At 51.7% G+C, this 19,298-nt stretch overlaps 2 protein-coding genes across 2 annotated transcripts; one reads left to right on the top strand and one right to left on the bottom strand.

The window, feature by feature from the left end:
- Positions 1–5,865: 5,865 nt before the first annotated feature.
- Positions 5,866–14,541, bottom strand: TMEM176B (transmembrane protein 176B). The gene is given in 8 exon segments (XM_079152498.1): positions 5,866–6,994; positions 7,384–7,503; positions 8,333–8,563; positions 8,806–8,862; positions 9,214–9,230; positions 9,233–9,329; positions 11,003–11,211; positions 14,383–14,541. Coding segments are annotated over 7 exon segments (810 nt in total). The 5' UTR covers positions 11,207–11,211; positions 14,383–14,541; the 3' UTR covers positions 5,866–6,910.
- Positions 14,542–14,813: 272 nt separating this feature from the next.
- Positions 14,814–18,813, top strand: TMEM176A (transmembrane protein 176A). The gene is made up of 7 exons (XM_079152405.1): positions 14,814–14,972; positions 15,607–15,814; positions 16,065–16,175; positions 17,174–17,230; positions 17,400–17,615; positions 18,100–18,210; positions 18,554–18,813. The coding sequence occupies exons 2-7, from the start codon at positions 15,611–15,613 to the stop codon at positions 18,593–18,595; spliced, it is 741 nt and encodes a 246-aa protein (XP_079008531.1). The 5' UTR covers positions 14,814–14,972; positions 15,607–15,610; the 3' UTR covers positions 18,596–18,813.
- Positions 18,814–19,298: the final 485 nt, after the last annotated feature.

The following is a 19,298-nucleotide window of genomic DNA, read 5'->3' as shown; positions in this document are numbered from 1 at the left end:
CCACCACAACTGGCTCAATCATAAGTAAGTCTAAATAAACATCGAGTATATGAAAATATTTAATTTGTGGGATTAAAATAAATTAAGGTAGAATTAAAGTTCAAGATAAGAATATCATTACCCTCTAAGAGTAATGCCTTTTCCAGATAGAGGATAACCATTTTAATTACCTGTAGAATTTATTTAATTAAATGCACATGTTTTTCAAATAAAGGTTTCAAAGAAGAACACTAAAATATAGAAATCCTCCTCAATCGGGGAAAGACAGACAGGAACAGGGGAGGGAGGAAGCCCTGAGCGGTGAGAAGCAGGAGTGGAGATGGGTGTTGTGGGGCAAGGCTGAGAAGTTCCCAGCAGCCTCTAGTGAAGATGAACAACTGCCACGTGTTCTTCCTACTCCAGAGGGACTTCTTACAAAGCTGACCGTTTTCCTAACACTTAGATGCAATTTTTTCTGCAAGCACTTCTTTGGATGTGTAGTTCTGCAGCCTCCTCTGCAGAATCGGAGATGGCAGAGCTTTACTGCATCACCTAGGGACATCTGCAAAAACAGGAAAGTCCTTCCTTTCCTGCAATTTCATATTTCTCTCCTTTGGGTACACTATTCCAGCAAGTTTTCCAAGCAGCTAATGTAGTACAGGGCAGGGAAATTTCCAAGCACCTCCCAGACTGAGCGACAAGGATAGACACAACCTCACCACCTCACATGAGCGAAGGTCACAAACAGCTACTGGATGTAGGTTGAGGCAAGAAAGCTTACCCCATCCCCCCATGGCCGGTGCAGGAAGCCCAGCCCTCCCATCTTCTTCTCTGTTCCAGCTGCGAATGGAGAGGGAAAATCATGGGAAAGGAATGACAAGGAATCTCTCCCCACGCCAGCACTCCTTCCCAGGCACTCCCTGGTCAAGGGGCCTGGTCTACTTGCAGGGGTGCCAGGTGCTGACAGTCACAGCTTTTGAAATGAGTATGAGTGGGCCTGGAACATGGAATGGGGACCATTCTAACGACCACGTTGTGGAATCTGGAATCTGAAGGACCCAAAGCGCAATGGGGAAATGGCAAGCTGACAACACAGAGTTAAAAGCAGTGACTTAAAAAAAATGTCCTGTTTATGCTCTGGGTGGTTTCAATCCATCAGTAGATACATTATGCATACACAGGCTGGAGAGCATCTGCTCAGCCCTCTTCAGGCCGTCCAGGTCATTCCCAGCTGTGTATACAGAGTTTCACCACCAAGACCGAGTTGTGCCAAGGGACACATGGCTGTTGGCTTTTCCAAGTAAACAAAAGACAGAGGGTGACATCTGATGTTCTACAGAAAAGACAAACAAAAATTCAGAAGCTTCTAGGAGATTCCGGAGGGGTGTGGGTGAAGAAGTTCAGAGGACCTGGAATGGGAGGGTCAGCTGGAAAGGAGACCGTCTTCCCTCCGAGATTAGGAAACTTCGGTCGGGGTGAAGTTGCCAGAGAACACGCAGAGCATTTCCTGCAACAGCAGTCACCCAAAAACAAAGCAAGGGAAGAGCTGGTCTTCATTCGTCAGAATGTGAAAGGAGACTTCCTATCCTATCCGGCCACGAAAAGACGGGCATGGACACACTGCCCCGGAGGGAAGCAGAGGCCTGTTCTGGTGGGTCCTCGGCTCAGCTCTGCCTACTTCTTATCACAGAGACTCCTTTTTCAAACTCTGAGGTTAGTGAATTTATAAAATAATAAAAGAAAAAAAACCAGAGATTAAATACAAGAGCCTTTGTTCCACAGCTGAAATCACCCCAGCAGGCCATCAAGAAGTGATTTCTATATACCCAAGTGTCTTGAAATCTTCCGAGCACCCAAAACACCTGGGATCTTGGGGCGAATCAGATTCCACCTCCACCTGTCTGGGGCAGAGTAGGCATTTCACATTCTAGCAAATCCCCACGGTCGCCCAGATTACAGGACAATGAATCACATTTTGAACAGCAAGAATTGGGACCTCCAAAATTTTTATTCTACTGAATATACAAGTGAAAAAGAGAATCAGCTATTCCCTGGTACCACCCCCAAATTAATTTGTTCATTAAGTGAATATTTATTGATACCCACCCCCAGCATTCCCCCAACCTGTGGAGAAGCAGAGAATTGTGGGTCGAAATCTTCCTTCCCCTTCCCTCCCCTCCCAGATGTGCTCCCCTACCACCTGCTTCTGCTGCTAAGGGGTCAGAATCATGCCATCCCTTGGACTGGTGTGACCCACACCAAGAATCCTGTCCCCACCCACAAAGGCCTCATGATTACAGAGGGCAAGGTAGTGTTTCTGTCTCGCCTTTGCCCTCCCTGGCCAGTTTCTCCCTCCACTACCTCATGTCCAGAGACATCCCAAGGATTGAACATGCCCAAATTTGAGATTGGGTAGCTCCCCCTTAGGGGTAGCAGACTCATCTACTCCAAATGGAAACAGGAAGGATAGAGTCTTGGGTGGGAGAGGCAGGGCCCTGCTCAGGGGAGGGAGGACACTCAGGAGGGATGGAGACCTCAGCAGCCCAGCATCAGCGTGATAGGAAAAGTGACAGAGACAGTATTGAGTCCTGCTTCCCACGTACCCCCTGCCTTTCTGACCCTGCAGGACGCTTGGCGGGAAGGCACTTCAGAAGCACGCCTTGGCCTCTGACAGTCTCAGCTGAAATCCTAGACTGGAGCCACTGGAGGCTGCTCTTCCTGCCCTGTTAGCATCTGTGTTCCCGGAAGAGAGGATAGCAGGAATGTTTGAGATTTACTAGAAATCATATTAGAGGAGATTGTACTAGAAATCCCAGTGGTTGGGGAGATTATGATGAAAGAGCTTAGCCTGGAAAAGCCTGCAAGGGGGGCAGGGCAGGGGCTCCTGAGGCAGCTCCTGGGGGGTGGCGGATTTCCTGGAGACGGTGAAGGTCAGACACAGAGGGAGAGGAGGGCAGCAGCATGAGGCAGTGCTGTGTGACAGTGGCTTGAGAGACCTAAGGGGAGATGCTCTGTGGTGCCCCCAGGAACAGCAGCCCTGGACACTGCGGCTCTAACCCCAGTGAGAGCCAAGGCAGGCTTGGGTGGCCCTAAGACACCAGAGGCATCCCTTGGGAGACCTGCGGCTGCACAAGGAGCAGTTCAAGAGTGAACGGGAAGGGCCGCTGAGAAGGGAGTGTTGGGATACACACTGGACCCACACCCCTGCTGTCCCGGCTGTCCCCCATCTCCCAGGTCCTAGTTGGCTCAGACCTCTGAAACAAAATACCACATCCTGTGTGGCTTAAACAACAGAAACGTGTTTTCTCACAGTTATGGAGGACAGAAGTCTAAGATTTAGGAGTCGGCAGCTTTCTTCCAAGGCTTGCCGAGGGCTGTCTTCTCAGTGTCCTCCCCTGGTCTTCCCTCTGTATCCTAAGCTCCTCTCCTTATAAGGATGCCAGTCAAGTTGGATCGGGTCCATCCAATGACCTCATTTTAACTTGATTACCTCTGTAAAGATCCTGTCTCCAAACACAGTCACATTCTGAGCCACTTGGGATTGAGAACTCAACATACGGATTTTGAAGGGGGGAAATCTAATCCATAACACCCACTACATCCCACTCTGTTCCAGAAAAGGCTGGACTGGTGCCCTTCCTCACCCAAGGATTCTGGGTGCTTGTCAAGCCCTCAGGATCACCCCGGCTGCAGTGCAGATCAGGATCTTTGTAGATGGAGTCCTGAGTGTCAACATCTGTGACAACTAATAGGCACCCTTACCCCACTCAGCCACAGTCTCTTGAGATCAGGCTGGTGAGTGAGCAAACAACCCAGCTCATCAAGTGCGCTCATGGGAACCCTGACCACCATGCATTTTCATGCCCATTCATGCACTAACAGCAACCTCAAAACCCCCTTCCCCTCTGTATTTTCCCTTTTTCTGTTCCTCATCTTCCTTCAGTTATTCAGCAAACATAAGCACACTGACTGCTTTCTGCCTAATGTGTCACTCATTTGTCAGTAAAGTAATACTCATTCCTTGCAGTGTAGGGTTCACGCCTTGTCTCCTAACCCAACTGCAAACTCCTTGATATCCAAGTCTGTGTGTGTTGTAAACCTTGCATACAGCAGGACATAGGAACGATGAAGCTCAACGTGTGAACCTGCTCCTGTTTCCTGGATGCTGATAAAAGCACAAACCCCCTTATTACTCACAGCAATGGCAGCAGCCATTGTCACTGGCATGCAGCACTTCTGCGCTGGCTCCGTGAGCCCAATTCCCACAGCAATGCAGAGGCATTGCAGGTGCCACCTGCACATATGCTAGGCTGGGTTCCAGGAAAGGACCCCTGAGCTTAAGTAACCTGATTCTTTTATAACAGGCAAAAAGTTTGCCTGTTCTGTCCTCCAGAAGGAGTCACTACTTTCCAAGGCTACTCATGAAGAGGCACAAATATCTTTGGAAAGACAGATTGGCACACAGGGAGTTAGTGCTACTGCTCACAAAACATGCAGAAACATTCGAGACTCACAGAGAGGCAGCAATAAACATTTCTTTATGAATCTGCTTTTCTTGAAGGCTGCCTATGTGAATCTCTACTGTGGTTTGGACCATAAGTGTCTCCCAAAGGTCCATATGGTAAAAGCCTTCTCTTTTTCCCGGGGGGGGCTATTAGAAGATACTGGAACCTTTGACATAGGGTCTGACGAGAGGTCCTCAGGTCATTGGGGGTATGCTCTTAAAATAGATAGTGCAACCCTGACCCCCTCCTTTTCATGTTTTTGTTTGTTGTTTAAGGGGGAAACTTGTTTTGTTTCGAGTTTTGTTTCTGTATTTGGCTCCCTGGTCATGAGGTGAGCAGATTTGCTCCACCACCTGCTCCTGCCTTGATGTGCTGCCTTGCCACAGGCCCAAAATCAATTGGGCCAATGTATCATGACCTAAAACTTCTAAAGCCATTGCAAAAATCTCCTTTTCTATTGGTAAATTGATCTTCTCTGGGATTTCTTATGGTGATGGAAAGCTGACGAATACAGTCTCTTTGCACAGCACACACCTCAATCCAGCTTGGCTTCTGGATTCAACTACATTTGCTTGTTTGGCAGAGAATGGGGAACTTCCATTACTCCATAGCTGAGGTAAAGCAAATGCTGAGATTCAGGCTCTAACTTCTTTGCTGGGGTTGGAATTGCCAGTGACTCTGGGCTCAGGTTTTCCTGAGGGATGGTTTGTGGACTTCAGACCTCAGGAGATAAGAAAGCAGTTAAGCCTTGTGAGTTCTGGTTGCCTAAACATTCTAACCTGTTAAGGCACTGGCATGACCTGTGGAGAAAATAACAATCTCTCTCACACTCAGAGTTCAGTTTCATGTGTACTGTTCATGTTTCCAAGCTGTTGAGTGTAGTTTGTAATCAATGAGAGATGAAAATAAAAATCTAAGTATGTTTGCTTTCTGCTTGAATCATTCAGTGGCTGGATGCTGACTCTAGGACAGTCTGCATCCCGTGGTGCAGTGTCTCGGGCCCTCTGCACCTGATCTTAGCCTCTTCTCTGGCCTTCCTGCTCAGCTTCCCCACTGTACCAACATGGCACGTGGACTGGTCACTCCTAAACCCACCATCAAGGTTCACGGCTCCCCTTTGACTATAATGTTTTCCCACTGAGCCCTGCCCACTGCCCCACACTTGCTGTCTATCTTCAGTTAGCTCCTGGCGGAAGGATCCTGGAATCTTCTAGATCCCTCCATCACCATGAAAAACCAACCCTTCCCTCCTCCATGATCTCCTACCCTAGGTCAGTAAAATGTTCTTGTAAAAAGCCTGATAGTGGATATGTTAGCCTTCGGGGCCTTCAGTGTCAATTCTGTCACCGTAGAACAAAACGGCCAGAGACAAGTGTAAGCAAGCAGGCACGGCTTTATTTATAAAACAGGTGGCTGGTTGAATTTGACCCTCAGGCTATAATTGGCTGACCCCCAGCCAATGCTTTGAACATACTCTCGTCTCACAGGCTTCTTTACAAATCTCTTTCTGAGGAAGAATAGGAGCAGGGCCCTGAGGAGAGTAAGACCCCCATCTTCACAGGCTCACACTTCCTGGCTTCATGTCCAAGAACCACATCCCCTCAGTTCAGCAGCTCTGCTCCTGATCAGAACAGCTCTTCCCTGTGGAGCAGCAAAGGAACAGGACCTACCCCGTGGAGACTGCACCCCCATACCTGCTTCCTCACCCTTCAGAAATGACCACATCTTTATAGTTACAATCATATGTGTGTAAATAAAATGAGAAACTTCAAAAACAAATTAGTCATACCATTTACAAAGATGGTGAAGAATAGCCAGGATGTGCTTGTGTGTGTGTGTGTGTGTGTGTGTGTGTGTGTGTGTGTGTGTGTGTAGGCAGGGAGAGGGAGAGAGGACCAACACTACTGCAAAGACAGAATGAGAAAAAGGAAGTGAGGTGAGGGAGTGGGGAGATCCTGCTACCAGCTCACATAGCTGGTGAAGTCTACAGGTTGCAGATGCTCGAAGCCAGTCTCAGTGGATGAGTAGATTCTGGGCACATGAGAGTCACTCTCCCCTTACAGGAAGGAGATCATAAAGGGCTATTTCAGCACTGGGGCTTGCTTCCATGGGCTGAAAGCTCTCATGACACACACAAAGTGTACAAAACAAGGAAGACCCGTCTTTCTGTGCAAAATTATTTTTCTGGTTGTCTTTTATTTTAATCAGCTTTGGAGACAATGTGACAACATCTCTTCGTAGAACCAAGACCTTGGAAGAGCATGGTGGTGAGAAGGGTGGGGAGAGAAGGGAGGAGAAGGGCAGGAGGGCAGCTGCAGCAGAGGCAAGAGTGGGGCCTGTGGCCCAGGAACAGACACTGTCCTCTCGATGGGCCCCAGGTGCTCCTGACAGGGACACGCAGGGGCCCAGGCATGGTCTCAGGCTGCTCAGAGGGTGACAACAGCTGGGGTCTTCTCCTTGGAGATGGAGGGAACCTCCCCCAGGAGCTTCTTCTCTGACCCTTCCTCGTTCTGGAAAAAAAAAAAAAAAAAATGGAATAAAATCAACAAACCAGGGTAGAGCTAGCTTCCCAGAACTTGACACCAGGAGGGGAAAGGAGAGAAAGGGTGGCAGGAAGTGGGGGTCCAGCATAAAGGACCAGGTGGCAGAGGAAGGGGAGATGGACAAGTGCCCAGGACAGAGTGTAGGAGAGAGCTGGAGTAGAGGAAGGGGTGGACAGGCACCAGGAGGCAGGAGTTAGGCCAGGACACACACGGGGTCCCACTCCCCAGACAGAGCAGCAGCAGCTGGCCTCAGGGGGGCTGACCTTGGACGAGGGGGTCGGGCCCAGATGCTCCTCCCTGCTCCCACTCTTACCGCCCAGACCCACACTGCTCAGCAGCACCTCCCTGCACCTCACCAGGGGCCAGGAGCTCTGGCCACACACACTTCGGAGACACAGTCCCAGGGAGGCCAAAGCCACGAGGACCTTCAGGATACAAACAACTGCAAGCAGGGAGCAGAATTCTAAGAACATTTTCTGGGGATAAAGGAAGAAAAAGATCCAGTCAGGAGCCAGCCCCTCCGATCCTGCTCAGACCACCACCTTGTCCCTGCACGCTACAGGACTCTCCACGAGCGACTGCCGCCAAGGCAGACGGCATTTTCCAGAAGCAGGGACGGTCATCCCTTCACCTCCGTCGCGTCTGCAGGGGTTCCTTGCCACTCTCTGTGGAGCAGTGGGGGCTTTTTCCCCACTCCCTTGAATCTGGAAGGACCTGGGCCCGCCTTGGCCATGAAACGCAGTGGGAATGGCCCCACACAGTGACAGCAGCCTGTGACTGGCCTGGCAGCTTCCGGCTCCTATTTTTGAGACTCTCGCAGCGCTTCCCCTGGAACCTCGCTGCTGTGCCAAGAGCTGCGTGGAGAAGCCATTGCAGACACTCTGGCTGAAGCCCCAGTTGAGCTCCCAGCCAAGAGCTGGCATCGTGCCCTCCAGCGATCACCCCAAAAGGTGTCTGCCTGCAACTACATGGGAAAACCCAAGCGAATGCTGCCCAGCTGAGCCCCGTGAACCACAGAACTGTCGGAAAGAACAGGGTAGCTTTAAGCCACCGTGTCGGGATAGTTTGCTATAGAGCAAGAGATACCACAGTGCCCACGCTCCAGAAAAGACGGAGGGAGGCCCATGGTCTCCTCCCTGCTCCTCATCGCCTCGGATTCAGGGAACCTCCAGGTCATGGAGGTCGAGCAACGTCTTCAGCTTAAGCCACAACCCCCTAGTGAGACCGTAGTGAGGTCCAGGTGCCAGGAGCCTGCACCCCAGCCCTGGGCTGTCCCATTCCTCGCATGGCCGGTCGGGTCCTCACCATCATCATCTTCATGTAACTCCTGCAGCTCTCCTCCCTCCAGTCATCGTAGTGGTAGCTCCTCCACGCCTGTCTGTTCCTAGCGGTGATGTTGGCAGGACTGTCACACACGGAGGCGATCTCTGCGGAGTGTGAGCCATCGCTCTGCCAGATTAAGCTACTCACACAGAGCACTGTGACCGCCACCGCTGTGGCAATGCCAGCCAGGGCGAGCAGGCCTGAAACCCAGCCCTGGAAGGGAGAGCGTCAAGATGCAGATTCCACCCAGCAGCGGCAGAGCCATGGGACCCCCACCCTCACGCCCGGCTCTTCCACCCCAGCTCCTGTCACAGGAAACCCTGCCAACCCCCCAGGAGTGACCTCAGGACACTGGGAACCAAAGGGTGTAAGACGGAAAATTGAGCAGAAAAACTAGACACAGGAGAGGAGCGAAGGACAAGGGCGGGAGAGAGGCGAGGATGACCAGGACTCACTGAGAGTCTGCCCGGGGACTTCTCATGGACAATGGCTCCAGCTCCTGCTGCAATAGCCTGGAAGAGAAGACACCCAAGACTTCCAGCTGACTCTCCTGAACTGATCCCCCATCGCCTTCCACCCGGAGCTCCCACACAGCCAAAGTGAAGTTCAAGTTCAAGAGACAAGCGAGGAAACCTAGCACAGAAACAGAACTCCAATTCCAACTGTACCGCCCTTCCTAACCTCACCTTAAAGAGAAAAATAGTGTGAGAGGGGTTTGCCCACCCAGGACAGCTTCCTTGTGGCACAGGGCATTTGGACTCTGAGTGTCTGGCTGCTTCCCCAAGTCCCCCACCTAGAGCCAAAGGAACCTTCTTGGCCCATCCTCTGCCTCCCTCTGAGCTCCCGGCCGGCTCCTTCCTCACCACGCAGCCTGCCCAGAGGCACAGCCAGAGGCCCGCAGCTCCGACCCAGTCTCGGGCCCAAAGTAGAGACACACTCCAAGAGTACAGCTCACGACCCCCAGCAATATCTGGGTCACCTGCAAGACAGGACAAAAAGTCAGACCCTTCCCATGGCTGGCACACCCCAGGGCAGCTGCCTCTCCTCTGGAACTCTGATTCTGGAAGTTTCTGTCCCCTCAGCTTCCATGGAGCTGCACTGGCCTGGTTTTGCCCTCAACCGCCCCCCCCCCCCCCCCCCCCCCCGCCATGGATTTGAGGTTTTCCTTCCTTGCTTTTTCGGAATATAAACACTTGCTCATTCCACCTGGTGGGTCCCACTTTTTCTCCCCATTCTCCTTTGGGAGTCTCATTATCTGGTCCAAATCCTCTGCCTAACCTCAGCTTCTGGCCCCAGGGGCTTTTTGGTAGACCAGGGCGTGCAATCCCCTTCCAGAAAGGAGTGTGTTTGCTGAGCGCCTACCCAGCTCAGCTCCTTTGGGGTCCCCCTCCCCTTTCAAGCTGAGAGACATTCTTTGGAGATGACGTCCCAGCCAGTTATTGAGCAAGACAGTGGTTCAAGGCCATCACCCCCCGTGTGGAATCTTGTGATGGGCCGCCTTGGTGAGGAAGCCCCGCAACAGAGACCTTGTCAGTGCTGCACTGCAGGCTGACAGCCCCCTGCCCACCCCTTCCCGTCTCCTTTCATTTCATAGGTAACATCCCTCGAAAAACCACGCAACCTAACTCTGACTTCCCAGAAAACCCAACCAGCGCCCACTCCTGGGTATCACCAGCCGCACGTCCTGGAAGCATCTTAGATCCGTCACAGCTAAATTCCACTCCGCCCCTGCACTCCAGGGTCTGCCTTGCGTGTCTTCCAAGCCTCCTGTGTCCTCATCAGCCACACTCCAGACCTCTGCCTCCTGAACTCATGTCTTCTTTCACATCCCAAACCCAGTGACTCCCACATCACAGCGACCCCAAACACAAAAGGATGGGGACTCCTTTTTTCCCTGACCACTTGTACTATGACTAGCAAGTGCAGAGCCTGAGACTTCTTACCTGGACCCTCCCAGCTCTGAGGCAGCCCAGGACCCAGGTTCCTGCTTGGAGCCCACCCACAGCTCTCCTGCCACCAACACCGACTCACCAGGCCTCCCCCTGTCATTCAAGGCTGTCAGTGGACAACTTGGCTCTTAATCAGCTGGGAGTCCCACTCTCTCTGTTCTTTATATTACTGCTTTCTGGACTCTTGACCTTTGCTCCTGTCATTTCCTTAACCTGGAATCCCTTTGCTTGGGCTGCTGCCACCATCTCAACCCAGCCCTTCAGCACTCAGGGTCTGGTGCAGAAAGACCCAGGACACAACTGGGATTCCTGTTTCTCATATCACCAGATCCACGGCTTCTGTGTGTTGGTCCTCTGTGGCGGAGGTGGAGCATGTTTAGGTGACGGTGCAGGACCCAGCAAACGGTCTTGCACCTGCAGCCCCCAGTCCCCGTGGGTTCAATGAAACCACTGCTTTAGCCACCTCCAGAGAGCCTGCTGCCTGCTGCCCATCTTAGGCCAGCACTGCTCGCTCTGCGCCTTTCCTTTCCATCCTGTCCTCTGTGGGCACACCTCCAAACTTTTTCCCAAACATGGTGGGATATACACAGTGCATTCCTGTCCCTCCTGGTGGGACTCGACCCACTTTCCTTTTCACTCCCTATTAGAGAGGAGTCTCCATCCCCTGTACCACCTTGGTGTCCCACCCCGTGGCCACACTTACCCCCAGGGCCAGCCGCACATTGCTTATCCTGGCCTGGGAAGGCCCCATGTCACGAGGGCGTGAAAGAAACTGCTTCAGAGAATCCCCAGCTTTCAGCAGCTGTGCCAAGGCCGATTCCTGGTGGATGTGGATGTCGATGTGGGTGGGTTGAGACAAGGTAGAGGCCACATCAACTCCATTCACGGTCACTGTGTTTTGGGTCATCCTGCCTGGTAGGGGAAAGCCAGATGGGAGTGAATGAAGTCCAGGAATCAGATGAGGTGGAAAGCCATACCCACCATGGGTGGTCCAGAGGTCCTCCTGGGCCAGTGCCAACGTCCCAGCAACCTTAACCTGGGATGCAAATCCAAAATGCTCTAGAGCATTTCACCACATACCTTCTTGGGCCCAGAGTCACCTGATAAATTCTGTCTAGGGTGTAGAACGGGACAAAGAAAGAAATCTGAGTTATTTTAGTGACTTAATATATCTGTTTGCACATAACACTTTCACTAGTTAAAAAGAGCAAGAGATAGGGGCTGAGAACGCGGCTCGGGTAGAGAGCACTTGCCTGGCGTGTGCAAGGCCCTGGGTTCTATCTCCAGTACAAAAAATAAAAAGTTCAAGACATACAAAAGGGTATACCTTTAAAAGTCTCTCTCTGTCTTTTTCTCCCAGTCTTCTAGTTCCTTCTAGATGGAAACTAATATGATCAGTTTCCTACATATCCTCCAATGACATTTTTCACACCCAAAAGAGTCTAAAAATAATCTTTCTCGCCCCCTTTTCCTAGAAATGACAGCATCCTGTACACCCTAATCAGCACAATGCTGCTTTCACATTACTATATGTTTCCAGAACAATCCTGCATCTGTCCACAAAAAGCTTCTTTATTCACTTGTGTGACTGCATAACATCACAACGTATGAATCTATTGTGACTTATTTAAGCAATCCCCTGTTGACAACTTCTAGTTCACTTCCAATGCTTTCTACTACAGCCAATGTGGAGATGTGCATTTACAACTTCCGGGGGTGCCAACGGCCGCTCTCCACAGAGGAAGCAGGACAGGCGAGAGCCCCACGCAAGAGGGGGCCACCAGGGTGGGCCCGCAAACTCTACTCTCCTTTTCAATTTTACATGGGAAATAACATTCCATAGCAGATGTTAGTCAATTCTGTGCAAAAAAATGCTCGATTTTAAATGCTAATCTCAATGAGTTTTGATAAATTTATACCTTTGTGCAAACACTACTACCATCAAGACATAGGACATTACTATGTCAGGAAGAAAAAAAAAAGATTCAATGGCTCCCCCAGTTAGCCACAGGCAACTGCCACTCAGCCTTCTGGAGCTATTCCAGTATATTTTTAATTTCATTCAAATATATTACTGTATAATTTGATTTTCGTTCTTATCACAAGTGCAGTACGTCATCTTTTCATGTGTCAAGAGCCGTTGTTCTTTGTTTTGTGAAGCTCTTCCTTTATATCCTATGAACTTCCTGGTTTATTTGGTTTTGGTCTTTTATTGAAGTTCTTTGTATATTTCAAAAAACTTACCATCTCTGTCATGAGTTCCTATTATCTCTTTACAAGTTATTATTTTTATTTTGACTTTCCTTGTATTTTTATAGCTCTCATTTTTAAAACTCTAATTTAAATTCATAAAAGCTCTCCCTCTTTTTTTTTTTTTTTTTTTTTGCTTCCTAGGTCAAAGCACATAGTTTAAAAGGTTAAAAGGTCATCCAGTTCCAGATTATGAAATAATTCTCCCACATTTTCTTCCACATGATTTTAGGCTCTGGGTTTTCACTTTTCAATATTGATCTCTCTGGAATTTGTGTCATAATTTGGAAGCCATGGATCAAATTGTCATGGTTGTTCCAATGGTTAAGGACTGTTTCTGTTTGTGGAATGTGTCATCTTTCACCAACTCAAGATGCTCTCTTGAGCAAAAATAAAGTTCCCAGAGGAAGGAGGATCTACTTCTGTCTTCCTACTCTGCCCATTGGGTGTCTGATGAGTTCTGCACCATTACTCCAGTTTTAATTGTTATAGAGTTCAATGTCTGACAATGTGATATGGTTTTGTGACTCCCTATGCCCTTTGTTATTCAGAATTGTCATGCCCATTCTTGTGAAATCATTTCTCCATATATACTTTAGAATCAACTTTCCTAGCTCCATGAGCAATCCTGCACAGGTGGTTCTAACACGGCCAGCAGGGAAGGTGTCACAGATCAAATCAAACCTAACAACTCCCATGGGACGTCTACAGGCATGCCACCACTCTCAGAGCACCTCACACACACCACCACCACCACCACCACAGCCTTCTTGGAGGTAAAAGAACAGGTCTTTGACAGCTTGGAGGAGGCATAAAAGAGAATCAGGCTTCCTCGTGGGCACACAGTGTTGAGAACAGAGTGCCATCTGTGCAGCCCTTTTGTATAAACAAGCTATTTCATGAACTGGGCCCCCAGGAAAAGGGTGTGCAAGCACCAAGGATGCTGGCAGCCACAGCGGCGCCTTCGACGGCCAATGCAGGTCAAATGGGATGCGCTGGGCCCTGGGCTTATCAAGGCTGTTCAGAGATATCTACCTGAGGAATGTGCAGCTGTCTGGAGACCCCATCTATCAAGGACAGGGGAACCTAGCCCTGACCCCTCTCCGTCATAATTCACTCCTTCCCTCCTCCCTGTTCCCTCCAGGACCGTTCAGTTTTGGCGGGACCCAATAAGATTCAAATAAAGTGGAGGGACCAAAACAAAAGAGGACAAATATTTAGCTGTCCGAATGTTAACCAATAATGTACAGGTCCTTGTGTGTGAATGCTGAAAAAGCTCTTAAATAGAGTGCTTTCTCGCCACTCGGGGCCACTCCCCCCCAGCCATTGTATCGGTCTAGGGGCTGGTTGCGGTCCAGGCTCGAGCTTGCTTTAATAAAACCTCGCTGTGTGATTTGCATTACCGCCTGTTCACTTTGACTCTCCGGGGATTAGTCGGAATGGGACCCTAACAACAGAAGCAAGACCAGCCCTGGATTTCAGATCTTCCACTGGGGGCCCAGAGTCAGCATGGAATTGCAGCCCTGAATGTGTCCTGCGCCCGGGACACCTTACCTGCTGGCTCCCTGTTTACTCCTCCCGCCCCACTCCAGCCCCCTGGACTTGCTCTGAAGAGCAGGACCCGACCCTCCAGCACCTGGAAGACTCCATGCCCACCCTTCCCACCAACTCCAGGCAGGGGAGTTTGCCCTGTTGCCCTGGACACTTTCCTTGTCCTTCCTCCCAGTGACCAAGGGGTTAGGGCCAGAGCACCCCGCTCCCTCCATCCCACAGCCATCCCACCTCAGGGATCAGTCTTGAAGGGCCCCTGGGCAGGGGAGGGCCCTGCCTCACCTGCTGTCCTCTGGGAGCTGGCAGAGCCGAGCAAGATGAGAGGAGATGGCTTGGAGCTGAGGACCCTCTAGGGTGGTTGGGAGGGAGGAGAGCAGGAGGAAGGGGTGGAGGAAGAGGGCCTGGAGCAGCCTCCAAACTTCCCAGCAAGTAGCTGAAACCAAGGGGCCCATCCTGGGGGGTTTCCGTCACACACACACACACACACACACACACACCTACTCAGACAACATGCAGCACACACATTGGCTCAGAAAGCCCTGGCCTGGCAGGGACTGGAGGAGGGGACACCTTCATGGGACTTCCCAGGGTGGGTCAGTTGTGGGCCCTGCCTCTGCCCATCCTCACCCTTCATCGCCCCAGCTCCCCAGTGTCCAGTGACACCATAGTACTGGAAAGCCCCTGTGGGCCCCCCAGCCTCTGCTGACTGCTGGGAAGTGCTAAAGCTTGGTCATTTCCCTCCTTCTCCTTCCCTCTGGCTCTCTACCAACTTCCTCCTCCAACCAGGCAGGGTCCTCAGCTCCAACCAGCTCCTCCCTGGTCCTCACAGCTCTCCCCGCAGCACACTCGGCCAGGGGCCCTGAGGAGAGCAGGTGAGGAAGCCCCAGCCCGGGCCCCCCAGCACTAGCTCACCCCTCACAGGCCTGGCTCCCTCAGCGCTTGCTGGGGAGGGACGGCCTGCACACTGGGATGTGACTCCAGAGATGGGAAGGGAAGAGGCAAGGGTGTCCCTGGCCTTTGATCTCCACCCACCACGAGTGGGGCAAGAGGCAGTGGCCAGTGTTGAGTGAGCTTCCGCGGAGAGAGTGGTCTTTGGGGACCGAGGGGGTCTCCAGGCCCACTGGGGAAGAGCAGCTGTAATGGAAGCTCAACAGACAGCCAGAGCTTGGGGGTCTGAGGATTTGAACTAGCGTCAGAGGGCTCCGGAGAGAAGAGGCCCAGAGAAGAGCCCAGGCAGGGGTGGCGGGTAGAGGGGTAAGGCACATGGGGAGCTGGACCCCAATGCCAGGACCTGACCATGAGTGGCAGACACAGATATGAGGTGGAGGAGGAGCCCCGGCAGCGTCACGCTGCCCTGAAGATACCCTTGGAGAAGGGCCATGTGTGTGGTTCCGTGACAGGGCAGCCACTCGGTGTCCCTGGGCACCCTAGCCCCTGAACTCCTGAGCTCCCCTGAACCTGTGAACATCTGCCTGCTCCTCCTTGCTCAACTTTCCTCCCTCACAGACCGATGTCCGTGGACATGGGAACTGCAGACGGTGGCGAGGTGGCTCCCGAGGCCCCGCAGCCCACCCACATCAGTGTGCACATCCACCAGGAGTCAGCTCTGGCCAAGCTCCTGTTGGCAGGATGCTCTCTGCTGCGGCTCCCAGACCCCACCACGGGCACAGCCTCCCAGGCCCTAGGCAGCAGGAGGCTGCTGGTGGCCTCCTGGGTGAGTGTGGCTGCCCATCTCGTGGGGCCATGGCTGGACACCCCAGTCCCTTATATCAGGCCATATCTTCTTGCTGGTCACACACTCTCTGCCAGCCTCTCTCCAAATAGGCTGCTGGGCCAGTTTTCTCTTCTTACTAGAAATCAGTTTCTCCATCTTCTCAGTACGAGCAGGGGGTGGGGCAGGCCTGGGGGCAGCGCTGCCTCTGTGAAGGCACCCGGAGCTTATTCTTAGGTCCTCTGTCTTCCAGGTGGTACAGCTGGTGCTAGGTGTCCTGAGTGGCATCCTGGGAGGATTCCTCTATACCTTCCAGCACACCAAATTGTGCTACTCGGGAGCTGCCATCTGGACCGGGGCTGTGGTGAGTGAGATGGCATGGCGATCAACCTGCCATCAGAAGGGATAGGACTTTCCAGGACCACCACCAACATGGTATCACAGAATGTTAGCCATCGAAAAGACCCTAATTATCTAGGCCAATTTCTTGTTGGTGCAGTTAAGAAAACAACCAAAGGAAGTGGTGCCATGTCTAAAGTTCCAGGCCAGCTCTCTAGTCCCCTGTCCAGTGCCTCTCCCACCAGGCTGGGTGCTGGCTCCCACTGTCAGCAGTTATCAGCTAAGGCTCTAAGGACCCACTCGCCTCCAGATGTCTGCCCTGGATACAGGAGGCAGAATGTACTGAGAACCTGCAATCCCCAGAGGAAGTGTCACCTCCTAGTTCCCCCACTGTGCTCTGCACATCAGTGGGAATCCAGGCATGAAGGTCAAGAGATATGTGCATGCTATCTCCAGTGGGAGCTCAGTGGGCCGCTCGTGGTAGGCCAGGAGACCCTCTGATAGACCTACACTGTTGGAATAGTAAAATGCACTTTGTGAGACAGGAAACAAAAAAATCATCCCTATCCTTCCAGTGGCAAAAACATTTGAACTAGTTACAATAGCCAAACCGGATTTGGATCCATCTGTCCTCAGGGCTACCCTAGACTTCCTGATCTTTGAGCCTAGCCCGATGGACTGTAGAGCTTGTAGGACAAGCCTTGGGACCTGGGGCAGCCCAAAGACTCATCCTGCACTGAAAGTTTCTCCAACAATCAGGGCTTCCACCCCCAAGACACCCCCATCCCTGGAACTCTGGTACCTGGTGTGGCTCAAAAGGGAAGGTTTTGGAGAAGGGAGGAAAGATTCCCATCTGGCTTGATGTCACTAGAACAGAGCACCCTGCAGTCTCAGGGGTTTGATCCGACTCAGCACCCTCATTGGTTATATTACCACTGCTCAGTGTAAAACCCGGGGTGCACATGGGAACACAGAGGCCCTCGAGTCTCTGTGCTAATCACCCCTGGTTTAATCTCTCCCCAGGCTGTGCTGGCTGGAGCTGCTGGATTCCTTTATGAGAAACGGGGTGGAATCTGCTGGGTGAGTTCAGGCCAGGGCAGGGGATGGAACCAGGCTCAGGCCAGAGGCCACTCCAAGCCCCCTACCCCATCACACATGAGTGCCACCAAGCAGTGCCCTTCTGTCCCCACTGCAGGCTCTGGGAGAGACTGCATCACTGAGGTCTGCCTCTGCCTCCTCTCCTCCCTAGGCCCTGCTGAGGACCCTTCTTGCATTGGCAGCTTTCTGCACGGCCACTGCAGCCATCATGATTGGGGCTAGTAATTTCAACCAGTACCGCTACTATATTAATGAGAATGACTGTAAAGTCTACTCAGCGGGTTGGCCCACTGTAGCCCCCACCACCCCAAGTCCCCAAGAAGTCACAAGGCTAATCCTGTGCATCTCCCAGGTGAACATGCTGAAGGTAGGTGGCCAAGGGGAAGGAGCGAGCAGGAGGGTCGGGAAGGGGCAAGAATATGGCTCTCCACCAGAAACAGTGCCCCTACTCTTCACTAATCACGCGGCACCTAGCATTACTGGAAGAGCTCCTGCAACTGTGGGTACCACAGACGAGTGGGAAAGGCAAGCCCTAAAATGCCAACCATGAATGCACCAAGACCTCAGGTGTGCCAAGGTGTCGTTAAAGGCACCTGTTCCCTTGACCCTCTCAAGTCTTGGAGGTGGTCAGGGAATCAAATCATAGGCCCAAGTCCATCACCGCACAGACGACACTGAGGTCCAGCAGGAAGGGATTCTGACTCCATCCTGCATATGGGATGCATGGACCTGCCTCCAGAAGCCACAGAGCTGGGGATGAGGGGTGGAGAGTGACCCATGTTGGCGAAGTGTTTGGAAAGGGCAGGAGGGCAGCTGTCCCTGGTGCTCATGGCTCTGGCCTTTGTCCCCAGGCCCTGTTCATAAGCCTCGAGGCCATGCTCATGGGTGTCTGGGTTCTGCTGCTTCTGGCATCTCTGGCCCCCCTGTGTCTGTACTGTTGGAGAAGATTCCCCCCTAAGAAAGTGAGTCCCTAAATGTGTGTCTGTGTTTGGGGCAGGAGGCTGTTCACAAGAGACTGGAGGGGAGAATGGGTGGTCTGGGAAGGAGAAAAGAGCCCTCTATTTAAGTTCCGTGCCTGTCTTTCTACCCCAACTCAGAAAGCATCTATTTTCAATCCAGTGTCCCCCGCCAAAGACCCAGGAAGCCAGGGACATCCATACCTATGGTAGCCCTTTGGTGCTCTTTGAATCAGGTACCATGTAGCTGATGTCAGATCCAGCTGGCTCCAGAACTAAGCTGTCCTAGGAGAGAGAATTTGCCCTTTCTCTTCTGATTAGGGCTGTCTTGCCCCTCTTCCCCGCTTAGAAAAGACACGAGAAGAAACTGCTGGGAGTTAGTGGGATCTAGCCCTGTCACTCATTCCTGGTACTCCTGCTCTGGCTGTCCCTGCATCTGACTCTTGGAAGAAGCAGCGAACTGGAGGGAAGAGACTCCAACAGCCCAGTTACATTTGCCCCACAACATGGCCATGCCCTCTCCACCCACCATCACCGCGGCTCCTGCACCCCTTCCCATCCCGCCCCCAGGCAGTAATTTGATAATAAACTCTCGTGCTACTGTTCCTAGATTCTTGCTTTGTTATTCCAGGGAAGTTCTCTTGGCTGGAAAGGCAGTGGAGCAGGGGCCAACAGCAAACCCAAGACGCTCCTCCCACAGATCCAACCTTGTACTCGGGTCTCCAGTTGCTGGCCCTGAACCCAGACTCCCTCTGAGGCTGGTTCTGTGACCGTGGCTCCAATGCCTGGGTATGAAGGATGAAGTGTGCTGAGACCCTGAGTCCTGCTCCCTCCCATTCAGACTTAAGTAGGTAAATTCTTGGTCACTTGATTGGATTTTTATTTTGACCATTTGACAATATTGAGAAGTAGACGACATAACACCAAGGTAAAATTATTTTAGAAATCACCTTTTTCAAGATAGGATGTCCAACGATATGGTGGGAAAAAACCAGAATAATTGTACCATGGGAAAAAAATGAACTAAAATGCAGGATATGAAGTATGTATTTTAAAATTCATGGCTAAACAACCAGAAAAATGAGGGAAACTCT

Source organism: Sciurus vulgaris (genome assembly GCF_902686455.1).
Source record: "Sciurus vulgaris genome assembly, chromosome: 8".
Taxonomy (NCBI): Eukaryota; Metazoa; Chordata; class Mammalia; order Rodentia; family Sciuridae; genus Sciurus; species Sciurus vulgaris.
The sequence above is the reverse complement of the archived record's forward strand: the minus strand, read 5'-3'. Positions and strand labels throughout refer to the sequence as shown.